Genomic DNA, 19,172 nt, shown 5'->3' on the forward strand with positions numbered 1-19,172 from the left:
TGTTTGTCAGCCCAGTTAATTCCCTGATGCAGGCCTGTATGAAGCTCAACTGGTAACAGCAGCAGTTGACAGAGTACATTGGCAACCCCTTCCAGGCAGAAACTGGGAGCTTTGAGTTGTAGGCCCTTCTCTACCCTGATCCTGGGGGATGAAGCCTCTGTAAGTGCTTACACACCCATGTATAATCACCTCTTTGTTCTGTGGTCTAGGGAGACTTGTGTATGCCTAATCCCTTCTGCTTCTAGAGGCAGGTGAATTAAAAGCCACACTGTGGGGAATCTTGGAGTTAGGGTGCTAAATATGAGGTCCAAACCCTTCTCTCCTCAGAGACAGGATAGGTGTTGGGGATACCTTCTTAACTGGATGGCACAGTGCCTGGGGTGGGGTTTGGACCTGAGTGTGCCTCAGCTTCTCCTACCTAGTCAATGTGGGTATTTTCTCGGTTGCCAGATACAGAAGAGTCTCTCAACTTGTTTGTGACTTTCTCTCAGAGGGAATTGATCTGTGTGTCAATTAATCAATTCTCAGAGGGAATTGATTAGTGTGTCCCTATGTGGAGGAAGAGTCAGAAGCCTGCCATGTTGGTGATGTCACTCTGCAATTATTATTCTTACTGGAAATGTTATATTGACTCAGTTTTTGGGATTACCGTAGTAGAAATTGCATTGCATAAAATTGTTATATTGCTGTCTTTGTCCAGAGGCTATTTGGAAGCTCCAAACTGTTTAGAAGACCTGGACAGCCAGAAAGTCATTAGTCCTATCCAAAATGAAGCAATTTGTGCAGGAAAAACAGATATTTTATGGAAGAACTGTGAGTTTCTGGTAAATCGAATGTGCCGTCTTGAAAGCCTCATTCAGTCCTTGAAGATGAACATCTTTCGGCTGCAAACTGAAAAGGATTTGAATCCTCAGAAAACAAGTATAGAGATAAGAATCATCAGAAATGTGGTCCTGTATAGGTGCTTGATTTTCTTTACTGACCTTCTTTCTGCTGCTTGATGCCCCTCCTGTGCGGTCTGGTAGCTTTTCTGAAAGATCGACTGAATACAATACAGAAAGACCATTCTAAGGACCTGAAGCTGTTGCATCTCGAAGTTATGAATTTGCGCCAGCAACTGAGAGCTGTAAAAGAGGAAGAAGACAAGGCACAAGATGAGGTGCAAAGGTTGACTGCCACTCTGGAGACTGCCTCGCAAACAAAGGTTTGAGTCTAAGTTCTGAAGTATAAACACACTGTTATGTGTTAGCTGGAGGAGGCAACAGACCTATGACACTGACTTTTAAAAATAGGTGATGTTGATATGAGGATTCTTGGCATTTGACATTTGGCGTGTTGATTTGAGGATTCTTGGCCTATGACATTTGCACTGATAACCTAAACCACTGTGTGCTATCCGTGATTGATTATTTGTACAACCCTTACCCCATACAAGTGATGGTGTGGGTCCAGAGGTATGAGACAGAGCCTGTGCTCTTCAGGAATTCAGATGCTAGTTGGGAGAATAAGCTACAGCATGAGAAATTAAATAAGGAAAAAATAAGAATATAGGAAATGTTGCAGGGTAGTATAGGACAAAAAATGAATATTGCCGAGTAAGGGCTTTGTGTTCAGACATGTTTGAGAGGGTGAGGATGCGCTATCTAGAATAGATTAGGCAGGCTTCAGGGAAGGGATAGGACCTTTAGAAGCAAAGTGTAGGGCTGAGGACATTTCAAGGAGCACACGCAGAGGCAGCAAAGAATATGGACTACTTGGAAAAGAAACTAACAATGTTGTTCTCCCTTCATGGGCTAGGCAATGTAATAGATGTTGAACGTGTTATTTTGTTTAATCTTTGCAAAATCTTGTGAAGTAGGATATTACTATCCCCATTTTTTAACAATGATAATACTGGGTCCCTGGGATAAATCACTTGTCCAAGATCACACATACCTGTTGTCTTCTTGTTACCCAGGTTTGAACCTGGATCTTTCTACTGGGTACAGCTAGGAGAAATATGTAAACTAGAGTTACAAGAGTGAGGATTTGTTTGTGGGAAATAAGTTGGATATTAGCTAGCAATGACATTATAGAGCATCTGAAAATCAGGAATAATTAGTAGTTGGGATTGATCCTATGGGGAGTGATTGAGATTTTTGATATGGAAGTGACATAATGAAAACAGGAAAACAAATTTAGCAGTATTATGGGGTATTGAAAATAGGGAGAGAAGTTGGAGGCAGGGAAACCAATTAGGAATCTATTGCATTATTTGAGTCATGAGTCAGATTAGGTCTGATCTAGGGTTGTGGCATTTTGAAAGGAAAGAGGAATGTTCTGTAAAAAAAAAAAAGATATGCTTGAATATGGTACTGGGAGGGACTGAAGGCAGTAAAGAAGGGAAAGATGGCGCTGAGGTTTTACATCTGAGATTGTGGTGCCATTTATCATAATAAGAAAGAGAATAGGGAAAGCTGTGTTTTTCATCCTCAACTTGTAAGCATGAATAATATTTGAAGCTGGGAAAAATAGAGTTCTTTAAAAAATTAAGAATATACCCTGTTAATAAAATGTCTGTCAATTACCAGATTGACCTCTAATTATTAAATTTTATATAGGAGGTGAGTGCAATTAATCAGTTTATGATATAAAAGAGGAAATTATAGAAATCATGTATCAAAGTAATAAAATAACTTTCCTGTTAAGTAACTCCTGGTATTAATTACTTCAGACTTAAGGAGTATTTATAACCATATTAAAAATAGCATTTATAGGTTGCCAGAAAAAAACCTGATTTGATCTGATATACCTATAGATAATTTCTTCCTGTCATTTTAGATTATTTAGAATCTTTTCTCCTACTTTTAGAAGAATGCAGCCATTATTGAAGAGGAACTGAAGACCACAAAACATAAAATGAACCTTAAAATTTAAGAGGTAAGACAAAAAGATGGAGGGTGGAGGAGGTGTTGGAATTGCAGAGGGGAAATCAAGAAAGCAGAAAGAATGAAAAGAAACCTTTGAAGAAGAAAATATGTGACTATGTAGTAGGAAGACTTTAAAAATATGCCACATTGAATTCAAGTGAAAGTTCCTGCCCTTACATGACATTAAGACTTCCTTTTACCTCAATACTGGCATAAAACTAGAAATAAAAAATAAATGCTTTGTGAGCCAGGAAGGAATAGTTACCACTCTTGGCTGCCCATAAACTATAGTTAAGTGGACACTTTCTTGCAAAGTCCTTTTAATCTAAAGTTGTGTTTAAAATAAAAAGCTATTAATAAGTCTGTTCATCTAATTTTACCTTAAACTTTCATTTCAGCTTGTTTTAGTAGATAGCAGATTGGGAAATATGAAGTAGGTGGCTGCTAAAAGCTGTTGGACTAAAAATTTGCAGCTGAAAACAGTGGAAGAATCAGTAGAATTGCTAACTCAATATACTCTGGCAGTGGCCTGAAACCTCAATATTCCCTGACGTAATAGTGTTAATAATTGATAGTTCAAATCTAATGGGTCAAATTATATTTAAAAGATTCTGTTAATACAAAATAGAGAAGTAGACGTACTTTTTAGGAAAATTCTTAGGCAAAACTATTTTTAAGATTATAAATTTTAGTGCTTAGGTGGTAAGCATAGGTATTTGGAAAATTGTCTTATATTGAGTACTTCATTTGCCAGTAATTACTGATAAAAGCTTGATTGCTCATAGTTAGAATGTATTCAGTTTATTTTTAAGATATTGTACTAGACTATTTTTAGGGCAGTTTTAGGTTTACAGAAAAATTATGCAGAAAACACAGAGTCCTGTATACCTCTCTCTCCACTCCTGCAGTTTCACTATTATTAACGTCTTGCATTAGTATGATACTTTTGTAACATTTGATGAGCCAATATTGAGCCATCATTTAGTGAAATAAGATTCACTATTCATCATGCTGTAAAGGTCTGTGGGTTTGACAAATGCATAATGCCATGTATTTATCATTACAGGATCACACAGAATAGTTGCCCTGCCCTAAAAATGCCCTGTGCTCCACCTACCCATCCCTCCTCATGTCTTCCCCTGAGCCCCTGACAACCACTGATCTTTTTATTGTCTCTCTAGTTCTGTTATTGTTGGAATCATAGAGTATGTATGTAGTCTTTTTGTACTGGCTTCTTTAATAGCATATGCGCTTAAAGTTCATTTCTTTATATAGCTGAACAATATTGTATGTACCACAATTTGTTTATCCATTCACCTATTGAAGGACATATTGGTTGCTTCCAATTTTTGGCAATTATGAATAAAGCTGCTATAAACATTGTGTGCAGGTTCTTACATAGACATACGTTGCCAACTCATTTGGGTAAATATAATACATAGGAGTGCAATTGCTGGTTCATCTGGTAAGCCTATATTTAGCTTTGTATGAAGCTGCCAACCTGTCTTGCAAAATGACTGTATCGCTTGCATGCCCATCAGCAAGGAATAAGAGTTATGGTTGCTGCACATCCTCACCAGCATTTGGTCTTATCAGTGTTTTGAATTTTTGCCATTCCAATGGGTGTGTAGTGGTATCCTGTTTTGATTTGCAATCCCTAATGATATAATGACACTGAGAATCTTCTCATGTGTTTATTTGCCATCTGTATATCTCCTTTGGTGAGTTATCTGTTAGACTTTTACCCCATTTTGTAACTGGGTTATTTCTTATTGTTATGTTTTAAGACTTCTTTGTATATTTTGAATACCAGTCCTTTATCAAAGATGTGTTATGCAATTATTTTCTCCTGCTCTATAGCTTATCTTTTTATGCTCTTAGCTGTCTTTCACAGAGAAGGAACTTTTAATGAAGTCCAATATATCAATTTTTTTCTTTCATGGATTGTAATGTTAGAATTACATCTAAAAAGTTGACAAACCCAAGTCACTAAGATTTTCTCTTGCATCATTTTCTAAGAGATTTTATAGGTTTTCATTTTACATTTAGGTCTTTGATCTATTTTGAGCTAATTTTCATGAAAGGTATGAGATCTGTATCTAGATGAATTTCTTCTTGGCATGTGGATGTCCAGTGTTTCCAGCACCACTTGTTGAAAAGACAATCCTTTCTCCTTTGGATTGCCATTTAACATTATTTTTTACTGGGGAAGTTTTATTCTTAATTCTTGTTCTATGGTAAAGTCTTGAATTTTGATTAAGCTCTGTCAAAGACTTGCAGAAGTACTATGCTAGTCAAACATGGGCATTCTGAGGGTATGTGAAAGAGAAAGGGTGTATTAGTTTGCCGGGCTGCCATAACAAAATCCTAAAGACTTGGTGGTATAAACAGAAATGTATTTGTTGAAGTTCCGGAGGCATGAAGTCCAAGATCAAGTTGTTAGCAGATTTTGTGTCTTCTGAGGCCTTTCTCCTTGGCTTGCAGGTATGTCTGCCTTCTAACTGGGTCCTCACATGCTCTTTTATTTGTGTGTACCCATCCCTGGTGTCTCTGTGTGTCCAAATCTCTTCTAATCAGGATATAGTCAGATTGCATTAGGGCCCACCCCAATGGCTTCATTTTAATTTAATCACCTGTTGAAAGGCCCTGTCTCCAAATAGAGTCTCATTGTGAGGCAGCAGATGTTGAGCCTCAGCATAAGAATTTTGGAAGACAATTCAGCCTATGACAGAGGGTTATATACAGATAGAAGAAGTGTAGTATTTATCTTCCTAAGAGATAATAAATATATATAAAATAGATACAAAGTCTGGATGTGATAAACATTAAATGGCTTAACTGATTGCCCTTAATAGTACTTTAGAAACAAATACTTCATTAGTAAAGGATTCTCTTTGTAATGTGCTTTTGTACAGCACATTGTAGGTATATCATGTATAAAAGAGGAAAATGTCTCTTTTTAAAAGTGGCCGTTCTTTTAAAAGGTGGCCAGCTGAATGTTTTCAAGCCTACATAATGGGGGTGATTAAAACAATTTAAAAGAGTGAAATATTTAATTCTGAATGAACTAGAGATTGAATCACATTTGACAGTGATGCAACTAAAATTTAAATGAGATGATTTCCTGGGTATTTTGAAACTTTCAAGGAATAAATTATATGTTGAACAAATTATAGTACCTAATTTGATACAAAGTTTAGAAAACTATATTAAGCTACTCTATATGATAAAGTAATTATAATCTGATACTAAAATCTGAAAAAAAAACCCACAAATAAAATGGCTCATTCTTACATAAGATTGTAATATTTAACTTATCATTGGATAAGTAAGCAATTTCTAAGCTTAAAAAGAACAAAATTATAAAATGGTCAATAGATTTGACCACATAAGAATACTTCTATATATAAAAAGCAAAACTAATAAAGCAGCAGTCCCTAACCTTTTTGGCATTAGGGACCAGTTTCTTGGAAGACAGTTTTTCCATGGGGTTGTGAGGGTTGAGGGGAATGGTTTTGGGATGAAACCGTTCCACCTCAAATCATCAGGCGTTAGTTAGATTCTCGTAAGAAGCGCGCAACCTAGATCCCTTGCATGCATAGTTCACAATAGGGTTCACGGTCCTATGAGAATCTAATGCTGCCACTAATCTGACAGGAGGCGGAGTTCACCAGCTGCCCACCTCCTGCTCTGTGGCCTGGTTCCTAACAAGCCATGGAGTAGTACCAGTCTGTGGCCCCAGGGGTCGGCGACCCCTGTAATAAGGTATTATAACACAAATAGGCAAAGTGTTAATAATTTTCCCTTTTAAAGAATTTAACAGTCTGGGCAACATGGCAAAACCCCATTTCTTAAAAAAAAAAAAAAAAAAAAGAAAAGAAAAGAAAAAAAGCCAGGCACAGTGGTGTACACCTGTGGTCCCAGCTACTTAGGAGGCTGAGGTGGGAGGATCACTTGAGCCTGGGAGGTCGATGCTGCAGTGATCATGCCACTGCAATCCAGCCTGGGCCACAGAGTGAGATCCTGTCTCCAAAACCCACCCCACAAAAACTTAAAACTTCCAGGCACGGTGGCTCATACCTGTAATCTCAGCACTTTAGGAGGCTGAGGCAAGAGGATTGCCTGAGCTCAGGAGTTTGAGACCAGCCTTGGTAACAAAGCGAAACCCTGGCTCGACAACAAATTTTTTAAATTAGCTGGGCATGGTGGCACACTCCTTTAGTACCAGGTACTCAGGAGGCTGAGGCGGGAGGATCACTTGAGTCGGGGGAGGTCAAGACTGCAGTGAGCCATGGTTGCACCATTGCACTCAGCCCGGCTGACACAGTGAGACCCAGTCTGAAAAACAAAAACAAAAAAACATAAAATTGTCTAAAAATGCCCAAAAAACAATGGACAAAGGATAAGTATGACAGTTTATTACATAAATATATATAGAGTTGATAACTATATTAGAAGATATTTAATCTCACAGTAACCAAAGAAATCCAAAATTATTAAGATGTTAGTTTTCATTTATTAGATCAGAAGAGATTTAAGAAAATTTTAATACATAGTACTGATGAGATTTATTCAAATACTATTGATAAGAAGGTAATAATTGGAAAATTATGAAGGTAATGATTGGAAGAAAATGATTCTTATAGAATTTGTCTTAATGAAATAATCAGAAATGTAAGGAAAGATCTACTCACAAGTATGTTCAGGAGAGCAGTATTTACAATAGTGAAAAATTGGAAAAACTCTCATGTCAAATATCAAGGATATGATTTAAAAAGTTATAGAGCATTTCCAAAATGAGCAATCTTGTAACAGTTATATCCCAACACATTTTTTACCTCTTTTAACCTTTAAAAAATGTTTTAAAAATTATAAATATATTATCCATAGAGAAAAAAATGTGTACAATTTAGAAAACAGGGATAGTGTACTCTTAATGTCATCTACACTGGGGTTTTAAAATAGAATTTCTTTCAGTTTCACATCACTTCTTAAAAGGAATAGCATTCTCTGCAATTCCCATTTCAATTGGAAAGGATCTCTTAATAATAAAAGAGACTTTTACCTAATAATAAAAGAGACTCTTATTATTGGAAGGGATCTCTTTACCTAATAATAAAAGAGAGTCTTAACCTTCTTTATATTTTATGTGATTCTTTTTATAGTCACTTATTGACAGAAATAAGGTCAGTGTGCCTCCAAAACAGGGAAGAAAAAAAAAATGTGTTTTTCTACTCTCACATACCTCGCAGCAGAACACTTCTGACACCCGACGACACACCAAGAAATTCTGTTCTTCAGTGGACACCAGTTGAGTGTCCTGTAATTCAATTCAATCCTGACACTATCTACCTGAAGACAGGTGAGGACTCAGTCTCACAAGATTGCCCCCCACTTTAGACGCCAGTTGCAAGCCCCAAGTTGTCCTTCTGACTGACTTGCAAAAAATCAGTGTTACCATGATGCCGCTCTGCAAGTTTAAATAATTTGCTAGAACAGCTCAGAGAATTCAGAGAAACACATCACTTGCATTTACCCATTTGTTATAGAGGATATTACAAAAGATACACTTGAGCAGCCAGATGGAAGAGATGCATAGGGCAAGGCATGTGGGAAGGGGTGCAGGCCCTTTCTGGGGCTCACCACTTTCCAAGCACCTCCATGTGTTCAGCTGTCTAGAAGCACTCTGAATGAACCCAGTTCTTTTGGATTTTTATGGAGGCCTCATTACATAGGCATGACTAAATCATTTGCCATTGATGATCAACTTACCTTCTAGCCCTTCTCCCCTCATTAGAGGTTGAGAGGAGGGGCTAGAAGTCCCAGTCCTCTAGTCATGCCTTGATCTTTCTGGGGACCAGCCCCCATCCACAGCTACCTACCTTCCCCCACCCCCAGCCAATCAGTCATTAGCACACAAAAGATACTCTTATGAGGTGATTCCAAGTTTTTTATGAGCTATGTGCCAGGAACCAGGGTCAGAGATGAAATATGTATTTCTTATTATATCACAATAGCACAGTACCCAAATTCTTTGAGTGTCGGTTTGGTCTGCTGCTTAATGGTTACTTCATTATTTGTTTAGACCTCTAAATTCCAAAATAGAATGAAAACAGTTTTCAGAGTGATGTGTATAATACTGCAGGATAAAAAATATATAGATAAATCAAAATACAGGAAAACGAGTTGAAAATAAAGTCAGAAAATACACACTAAGGTAAAATACCAGTGGTTTTCGAACTTTTTTTGGCAATCCATTGTTGGACATATATTTTACACTGCAACACACATACATATACACAAACATTTCCCAAAGCAGCCCTTACCTTTACTACTTGCGTACACTCTGATATTTTCTTTCTACTCTTTTATTTTTTCCTTTTTCTGAGTGCTTCTTTCAATTTACTAAGGGATTTTGACCTCCAGTTTAGAAAACAGACCTAAATTATAGGAGGATGGGTGCAATAAATTTGATCTACATTCCTTAGGAGGTAATCCTAGGCAATCTAGGGAGATACAAACGCATGTTTCTGAGTAGTCATAAATGAATTAAGACTGTTTGGGGGTGAGATGGCATGTCTGATAAACTTCTCAGGTAACTGATCTTTGTTAAACTAGTAGGATGTTCAATTGGCCTTGCCTAACTGCAGTGTTGCTTTGTAGCTAAGGAGACAACTGGCTCAGGAGAAGTACCTTAGGGAATCTTTAGAGAAATCAGCATCAGCCATGCTCCTCAAAATACAAGAAATGGGATCAACAGTGGAGGTAGAACGAAAACAGGTAGAAAGATTTCTTCTCCTTATGTGGTTTGGGAAGTGAAACCAAACAAAAACTGATATTTTACTTATAAACTTAAAATTTTACTAATTTCCTCTAGATTTATTAAAATACTTACTTTTTGTTAGCAATATGTTAACAATCTTACTACAGTTTTTTTTTTAAGTTAGTGCAAAATAAGAAAGACCCTAATGTCATTATTCAACACTCTTAATTTATGAATCAGAGAGCTAAGGACTGGAGAGGTTAATTTACCTCAGGCTTCATAGAAGTGAACTCTTAGCTCCTAAGAGAAAGATAAAGTATTTTTCCCTTATACCATACAATCTCTGTCATAGACATTGATTTTGGAAGGCATTGCCCTGGTCTCATGCTATGTATGTCTGACTTGGATAGAAAATAAAGTCTAAAGCGATCTAACACTGGAAGCATATCAATAAGTAAAACAATCAGGACCATATTTACACTGCTGTTTTCAATTATCATTATTTTAACATGATATTTTGCCTTCATATTTGTTATTTGAAGTACCTACAAATAATTTAGAATACTTTAAATTCTAACCAAGTCAATTCATATTTTCATATTTTAATATAATTGGATGACATAATCTTAACCAATGGAAAAAGTTTCCCTTCATAACTGAATTATAACAAGGATTCTACTTTAGGAATTTGCAAATGATCCTTTGTTGCTGTAACTTGCACTGCCAATATGGTAGCCATTAGCCACATATGGCTATTTAAATTAGTTAAATAAAAGATTTATTTCTTCACACACTAGCCACATTCAAGTGCTCAGTAGCCACTTGTGGCTAGTGGATTGTTGCATTGGAGAGTGCACAGAAGGTTCTATTGGATGGCACTGCCCCAAGACCACATTCTGTTGAGATTTTAACTGTAACATAGACTAACTTCTCGTTGCTTCTCCGTGACATTAAGGTTGGAATGTTGCCTTATACATGTGCTGTAAGGCAGCTTATTTGAAGTCTTTATCTTACAGAAAAGGGTTTTTTCTTATACAATTTCAGGTGCACATTTGCAGCAAAACTGTGTTGCTCTACGTGATTCTATACAGAGCACTCAACTACTGGCCTAGGAACAAAAAAATAAAGAAGAGTTGGAGGTTGCTACTTCACAGCTCAAATCTGATCTAAGTATGAAAATAGATGCTAGAAATCACCCTCTTGTTAGTTTTTTGAGATTTCATGGAAAAACTCTTAAGATCCCAAATTCTTGAAGTGGCCAGTGTTACTGGTATTTCCCACAGTGCTGTATGTAAAAAATTGCAGATTTCCCTTCTACCTATAGTACTGAGACAGAGAAGGAATGTTGTTAATAATATATTTGACCCTCTTAATTGTAAACTATTCCTTATTTGTTTTTCTCCAGCTTGTTTGTGGACCTGGGAATATTTGGTTTCTAGACATCTGGCTTGAATATTGGGCAAAAAAGTAAAACAATAGATTGAATATTTGATAATAAAATATTAGTAAGGAAGTAAGGCCATGAATCCTTGATAACTTATGGATTCTGTCAGTTCATCATGTCAGATTCTCCATTCTTCATGTTATCAATCTATTTTGGATAACCTATATTTGTAGAGATGGATAGTTGTAAGGTACCTTAAAGAGAGTTTAGCTTAATCTCCTCTTTTTATAGGTGAGTCCTCAAAGATGACAGGGCTAGGAAATGAAAGAGCCTAGACTTGATCCCAAGGTGTTCGGTCATATTTCTTCTAACCCATCAGCCTTTTATCATACTACTGTTGCTAGTACTTCATTATAAAGCAGTTTCCAGATAGTCTCAATGACAGAGGTCACAGAGTTACAGGGCAGTGCTTTGTGTGATTAATACATCATGGTTTACAACGAACTTTCACATAAATTATTTCATTCAATACTCCAAGCTATTCTTCCAGAGTTACAAAAGGAAAAAATGGCAAAGTAAGACCTAGACCTGGATCTTCTAACTCCAAGCCCAGTTCACCTTTTGCCCTCTGTGGCTGTAATAGGGGCAGAGAATACCAAAAAGGAAATGGAAATTATAAAAAATATAGAGCAAGAGTAATCTATTCAATGTTTTGACTTACTGCTTTTAGCAGAAAGTATTCCCTTTTCTTATAGTAGTGAATTACTCTGTGAAGTTCTCACCGACAATGCCCTTGGATAATTTTCTGTCTTTCTGTAATTGTGTGCCTACAAAAATACATGTATATTTTATGGTGCTGCCACATTATCTCATTTGAGCACTGCAACAACCTGTCAGAAAGATAAGAAAATACACACATTCTATAGAAGACACAAAAGGGGCTGGATGCGGTGGCTCACGCCTGTAATTCCAGCACTTGGGGAGGCCAAGGCAGGCGGATCATGAGGTCAGGAGATCGAGACCATCCTGGCTAACACGGTGAAACCCCATCTCTACTGAAAATACAAAAAATTAGCCAAGTGTGGTGGCATGCGCCTGTAGTCCCAGCTACTTGGGAGGCTGAAGCAGAGAATCGCTGGAACCCAGGAGGCTGAGGTTGCAGTGAGCTGAGATCATGCCATTGCACTCCAGCCTGGGTGACAGAGCAAGACTCCATCTACCAAAAAAAAAAAAAAAAGAAGATATAAAAGGATCCACACTGACTATACCCAAAGACCCACAGCAAGTAGAATAGCTGGGCCTAAACAGGTATCTATTATATTGGTTGGCCCTCTGAATTTTTGTTACTTTCTTGTTGGATTAATGCTGTATTTTTGAATTATTAAAGAGTTTGTGCAACACTATTAAAAAATGAAGATTAAAACAACAATAATTCAAACTGACGTGAGGAAAAGGAAGCCTGTCTGAATGCCAACTAGGTGCATAATATTGAATTATAGACTTGACATATATGCAATTTTATTACTTTAAGGTACAAGTAGTTGTTCGGGCTACATTAATAAAAGGAATGCCTTTAAATATTTGCTTCAATGAATTAAAACATGTAATTGTTTATCAACAATAAGCATTTATATACAGATTTATAGTACTTAAGATGAGTAAATTGTTCTTCAAAGTAAGATAAACACTCCCCTTTCATTCTTAACTTTGATTAGTAGAATTTTCCCAAAGTCATATAGTTTATCTTTTTTACCTTTCATGTATTTTAAATTAGAGTTTATTCTGATGAACTGTGGATTCATATGTTCAAAAAGTATAGTTTTTCTAAGGTATATCCTATATAAAATATCAGTTTTTATGTGTTTTATAATTTCTGGCTTTAGAATATTTAAGTGAAACAAGACTGATAGATTGCTATGAATTTTTCTGTGAAGGCAAAACATCACTCTCAGATAAGTTTACACTTTATGGCTACTAGTATATAATGCCAGACTGTTCCACAATTTTCTTTCTTTGGTTTTCTTTTCACTGTACATGCTCTGAGTGGTTTCAAATCTTTTTTTCCATACAAAATCATCCTCCTGAGTTCTAGACCAGTATCTTACTGTGAACTAAATATCTACATTTGCATGCCTTGCAGATATGTCAACACACATAGAAAACTTAAGTGTTTCACTCATTCTATCCCCGAAACCTTCTCCATGCTCTGTATTCCCTATTTAGCCGAAGAGTCCACTGTTCACCCTGCTGCCCAAGTCTGAATGCCAGATGTTCTCCTTGTCTCATCTGTTGTTTTACCCCACCAGTAAGCCACCAAGTCCAAAAGTGCTCTCTGTTTACTGTTTCACACATCTGTTTTTCCTCTGTGTCTCTGTTGTCATGACCAGTGAGAGTCGGTCCTCATTGTCATTACTTTATTGAATTGTCATTTACTCATATGTCAGTTACTTTAACAGCTACTAAATTCATCTCCTTGCCTTTATTGTACCTTTGTTAGAGTGATCTCTGTAACAAAAATCTTTTGATCATGCCCCTCCTCAGCTTAAAATCCTTCAGAGACCTCATTTACCATTGCAAATGACTGTGGATAGTTTCTTGATAATTCCATAACAGTTTCTAGTCTATAAAAATATAGAAATAGTTGGGTTCTCCTTATCTCTACAAAAAATAGACATAAAATATTTAAAGCTTCTCACTATGTGATTTTAATGTAGCAAGTTACTATTATCATAGTTATGTGGAATTTTTGTTTTTAGCTTCTGGAGATGACCTCATTTCCAAGTTGGTTGAAGAAAATAAGGTGAGTTTTGAAGTTGTGGAGTACAGAGGTGGTCTTTCCTCTCTTCACTAAGTCCTATTTCCTCTTCCATGTTGGCTTACAGTGGTTCTTATTCTCATAAAAGTTTTATTAAAAAAGTTTCATGTAAATGAGTAGTAAATTTAGGATAATAGTATTAGGAACTAATCATTTCGTGAAGGTTATTAGAGTTTGAAAAATGTCATTTGGCAAAAATAATAACACTTATTTGTGTTTTTTGCCTACTGCAAACTAATTGTTATAAAACAATGAAATGTAAGAAATATAACTACTTTTTGGCATTGGTGGTTGCACAACAGTGTGAATGTGTTTAATGACACTATACACTTACAGTGGTTTGAATGATAAATTTTGTCATGTATATTTTGCCACCATTTTTAAAATTAAAAACATAATGACTTTATATCTTACTACATTTCTAAGTCTCTTGATGTGTGGATTCTATTTCTTTTGGATGCTGTCTCATCCTGTGTTATATGATGCTTGTTTTTCTTGAGATGCTTCTCCTGGGAAAATAGAAGCGTCGTTCTTCCTCTGTAGGAAGAAGATTTATATTTTGTCCTTCCCCATTCTACTAAGTACCTTTTAGGGAAAGCCCCACCTACAATGCACATCTGTATCACTTCTCTCAAAGAAAACTAGCTTTTTTTTTTTTTTTTCTATAATCGCAGAACAAAGGTGTTTTCTTCTGCTCCACCCTTGGGTCCTTGTTTTTGAAAATATCTTCACTTATAACTTTAAAAAATCCTTGAATGTGTTCCTTTGAAGTCATAAGATCTTACTGCTAATAGGAAAAAATGTGTATGTATAATAATATAACAAATATTTAATCTTAGGGAGTAGAACTGTGATATAAAGATACTAGGTATATTTAGGTTATGGTTTTAGGCAAATTCTAACTGGTATCTCAATATAAGAATAGATTTAATAAACAGTTTTCAAAAAATAGGCTTTATTTTTAAAAGCAGTTTTAAGTTCACAACAAAATTGAACAGAAGGTAAAGAGATTTCCCGAATACTCTCTGCCCCTATTCATGCATAGCTTTCCTCATTAGCCATTTGATGGATGTCCATTTAAAAAATTGATGCACCATTTTACATCCCCCACCAGAGTGGTACATTATTACAGTTGATGAACCTATATTGACACATTATCACTCAGAGTCCATAGTTTACATTAGGGTTCACTCTTGGTGTTGTGCATTCTGTGGATTTAAACAAACGTATAATGACATATATCTACCATTATAGTAGATATGTTTTATAGTATCATTCAGAGTAGTTTCATTGCTCTAAAAATCTTCTGTGCTTTGCCTATTCATCCTTCCCTCCGCTTCTAATCCCTGGCAACCATTGATCTTTTTACTGTCTCTATAGATTTGCCTTTTCCAGAATGCCATATAGTTGGAATCATATAGTCTATAGCCTTTCAGACTGGCTTCTTTCACTTAGTAATAAGTATTTGTTTCCTCCATGTCTTTTCATGGCTTGATAGCACATTTTTCTTTCTTTCCTCTTTTTTTTTTTTTTTTTTTTTTTTTGAGACGGAGCCTCTCTCTGTCACCCAGGCTGGAGTGCATTGGCACTATCAGCTCACTGCAACCTCCACCTCCTGGGTTCAAGCGATTCTCCTGTCTCAGCCTCCCAAGTAGTTGGGATTACAAGTGCCCTCCACCATGCCTGGCTAATTTTTGTATTTTTAGTAGAGATGGGGTTTCACCATGTTAGCCAGCTGGTCTCAAACTCCTGACCTCAGGTGATCTGCCTGCCTCAGCCTACCAAAGTGCTGGGATTACAGGGATGAGCCATTGTGCCTGGCTGAAAGCTCATTTATTTTTAGTGCTGAATAATATTCCTTTGTCTGGATATACCACAAGTTATCCATTCACTTACTCATGGACATCTTCATTGCTCTAAGCTTTGGCAATTATGATTAAAGCTGCTATAAGTATCTGTGTGCAGATTTTTGTCTGGGCATAGGTATTCAGCTCCTTTGGGTAAATCCCAAGGAGCATGATTACTGGATCATATGGTAAGAATATGTTTAGTTTTGTAAGAAATCACCAAACTGTCTTCCAAAGTGGCTGTACCGTTTTACATTCCCACCAGCAATGAATGAGAGTCCCTGTTGCTCCACATCCTTGACACCAGTTGGTGTTGTCAGTGTTCTAGATTTTGGCCATTGTAATAGGTGTGTAGTGGTATCTCATTATTGTTTTAAATAAACAGTTTTGATAAATAGTTTTGAAATAAACAGAAGTTTAGGAGTTGAAGATACCAATATTTTTATACATTCTTTATAAGACATTTATAAAGTTCCAGTGTATGTCATTGGAACTTGAACTTGTACTGGCTGAAATACAAAACAGTTATTTTTATAGAGGTGCACATAGTATCTCTTATATGTGAAAAAGAGAGTAATTTTTTTTCTTATAGAACCTGCAGATATCTTTCAACAAGGAACATGAAGAAAATGCATATTTGAGGTCCGAAATAATGTCTCTTCTTGAAGCATCAGAAAAAGCACAAGTAAATGCTCATGATTTTGCTAGTTTTTAGATGTTATTTGATTTTGTTCAGTTAAATAACCAAGAAACAAAATTAGTCTTGATTATATAAATTCATACCATCTCCATCACCCAACTTTTCATTTCCATAAGATTTATTTCATCTTTGAAACATTATCAAATTAACTAAATTTCTCATTTCACTCTCCAAATTCCTATGATATATAAGTATACAAGATGTACCACTAAAATTATGCACTAGTTTACACTTTGCCTTTGCTTGCTTTCTAATTTGCTCATTAAATATATGTATTTCCGCCTCCAAAGTGAACTTCTGAATAATTCCATGGCAAGGGCTATGTCTTATACTTTCTTTGTATCTTCTATAGTAAATAATTATACAGTAGGAACCTAACAAGTGCTTGCTGGATTTTGAAGTTAGATGTAATCATTTCTGGGATGGTGATTCCCAAATTTAGCTGACGTTTTATATATATGTGCATCTGCAACAAGAAGTCACCAGATTTGCAGGCAAATTGGAGTTACTTATCACAGAGCCGAAAGAAATGTTTATCATTTAAAATAACTTTTCTCTTGGTACAATTTGATTGTCTCAATATTAGGATCATAGTGTTGCTGGGGTCTCTGTATAATAAAAATAATAAAGTACAAAATGAATGTGTTTTTAAATATAACATCAACTACTATTACTCTTCCTATACTAATAGTAGGTAACATTTTTACTGAGCCCATTCCACATTCCAGGCACCTTATATTAGTAACAAGTTGTAATCCTCACAATAGCCCTATGAAATGGAAACTATTATTCACATTTTAAAGATAAGGAAGCTGATGTACAGAGAAGTTCAGGAACATAGATAATAGGTGGCAGAGTTGGAATTTGAACTCAGGTAACCTGGCTCCAAAGAAAAGTAGCTATTTCTTTTCAAAGAGCAAGGGTTGTCTGATTTGTCCCCAGGTATTCTTTGATGAATAGCTTGTACATCTGCATCTGGTGTGACTTTATGCCCCTGAATTTGTTTCTAACTACTGTACTGCCCATACCACTTGTGATGTTTGCCAGATAATCTTTTATTTATCTTTTACTCCATTTTATTTTTTTGTGTTTTTTTCCTAGTGCCCCTTCAAAGTTGCTTGTTCTTGAAGAACTTGTTTAAAACATAAGATCTTTGCCAAATCTACCTTGCAAAAATAACTGATAATTGGGATAAATGTTTTTCTCAATAATACAAATTTCAAATTATGAAAAGAGAATTATTAACTACCTCCATATATGATAGATCTGTGTAGCTCAAATGATTTTTGTTTTATTTTGAAAGATTAATCTCGTGATGGTAAAATCATCTATATTTTGCTTTTATGAATATTGTCAGCTGGTGGTGAAAGAGCTTAGATATTTTGTGTTACCAGCTAAATAATTCTGAATGCTCATGGATTTCTATAATATTGGCTAGGTACTGACATTGTAAATTCCATTTTGCAGATGTCTTGCTCTAATGAACCAGTGTTCAAAGTTGTGAAGAATAGAAGATCAGTAAAATGCCATATGCTTCAGTTGCTCTACCAAATCAACAAGTCTCTTAATTTAGAATTATTTAGGGTATAGACTTTTAATATTTGAAAGTATTTTTTAAACTAATGACATGTGAATTGAGGATAGGTTAAATAGATTAGGTTCGTATATAAAGTGAGATACTATGCAGTCATTAAAAATAATAATACATAAGTAAAAATAATTCTTTATTGGAGAGACCAATGACTTGCTGTGTGTGTTTTCTTAGGTTTTGAATGACCAATTGACTAAAAAGTCTTCAGAGTTGAGCTGCATGCTTCAGACTGTTATTATGGAAAAAGCCAGAATCATTGCTGACCATCAGACCATTCTGCAGGTATTCGTTTAACACTAGTGAATGTGTCAAATTTAATAGAGTTCACCAGGTGGCAGAAAGCCAGCCTGGTTGATAGATAGGAAATGTTTATGGCCAACTGGAGAAATAAAATATTTTAACAATAAATTTCAAAAAATCTACTGAATTATCTTATTTCTATTAGTGCTTTTCAATTTTCATCAGAGGGGTGATTTGGCCTTACACTCAGGGCTTTTCATGATTTCTTCTCAAATATCATCACTTGAGGAAAAATAATTATTTGTCCCATTGTTTATAGAATCATGGAGAACATGTATGACTAACCCTAAAGTACTTAACCTTTTCCTCAAACACCTTGCGATTTCTCATTTTGCTTATGCCATTTTCTCTGCTGAAAATGCTTTTTACTTCATCTTCAATATCTGAAATTCTGTTTATTTTTTAAGAGTCACTTTCATCAGGCAGCTTGATCATCCCAACAAGAAGGGATAAGTTTTCCCTTTCAACTTCTATTCCTGGGACACTAAACAGACCATCATAATAACAGATCACTTTCTCTTTTTGTAAGCATACTTACTATATATACCAAGCATTGTGCTAAGGATTTTACACATATTACCTCCTTTAATTGTAGCAGCCATTATGGAAATTTATTATCCTCATTTTACAAATAAGAAAATGAGGGTTGGAGAAGTTCACTTGCCCAAATTCACCTAACTAGTAAGAAGTAGAGTTGCGTTTTAACCTAGGGTGACTCCAGAGTCAATGTATATAATCATTATGTTATGCTGCATCCCTATTCTGCATTCTCTAGTAGTAATTTATGTGCTGGTTCATTTCCTGGATTACACTATGAGCTCTCTAGAGGCAAGGACATTATCTTATATATCTTTATTTTTCAC

At 35.7% G+C, this 19,172-nt stretch overlaps 1 protein-coding gene and 1 pseudogene across 1 annotated transcript in view; both read left to right on the top strand.

The window, feature by feature from the left end:
* The first annotated feature begins 578 nt into the window (after window positions 1-578).
* On the top strand, window positions 579-10,842 carry LOC115832292 (annotated as a pseudogene).
* A 5,528-nt stretch (window positions 10,843-16,370) lies between these two features.
* Window positions 16,371-19,172, top strand: part of LOC100580749 (coiled-coil domain-containing protein 150) — a 52,839-nt gene continuing 50,037 nt past the window's right edge. The window contains 2 exon segments of the mRNA XM_012510794.2: window positions 16,371-16,403; window positions 18,184-18,291. Coding sequence (XP_012366248.2) covers window positions 16,371-16,403; window positions 18,184-18,291 — 141 coding nt within the window.

Source organism: Nomascus leucogenys, chromosome 22a (genome assembly GCF_006542625.1).
Source record: "Nomascus leucogenys isolate Asia chromosome 22a, Asia_NLE_v1, whole genome shotgun sequence".
Lineage (NCBI taxonomy): Eukaryota > Metazoa > Chordata > Mammalia > Primates > Hylobatidae > Nomascus > Nomascus leucogenys.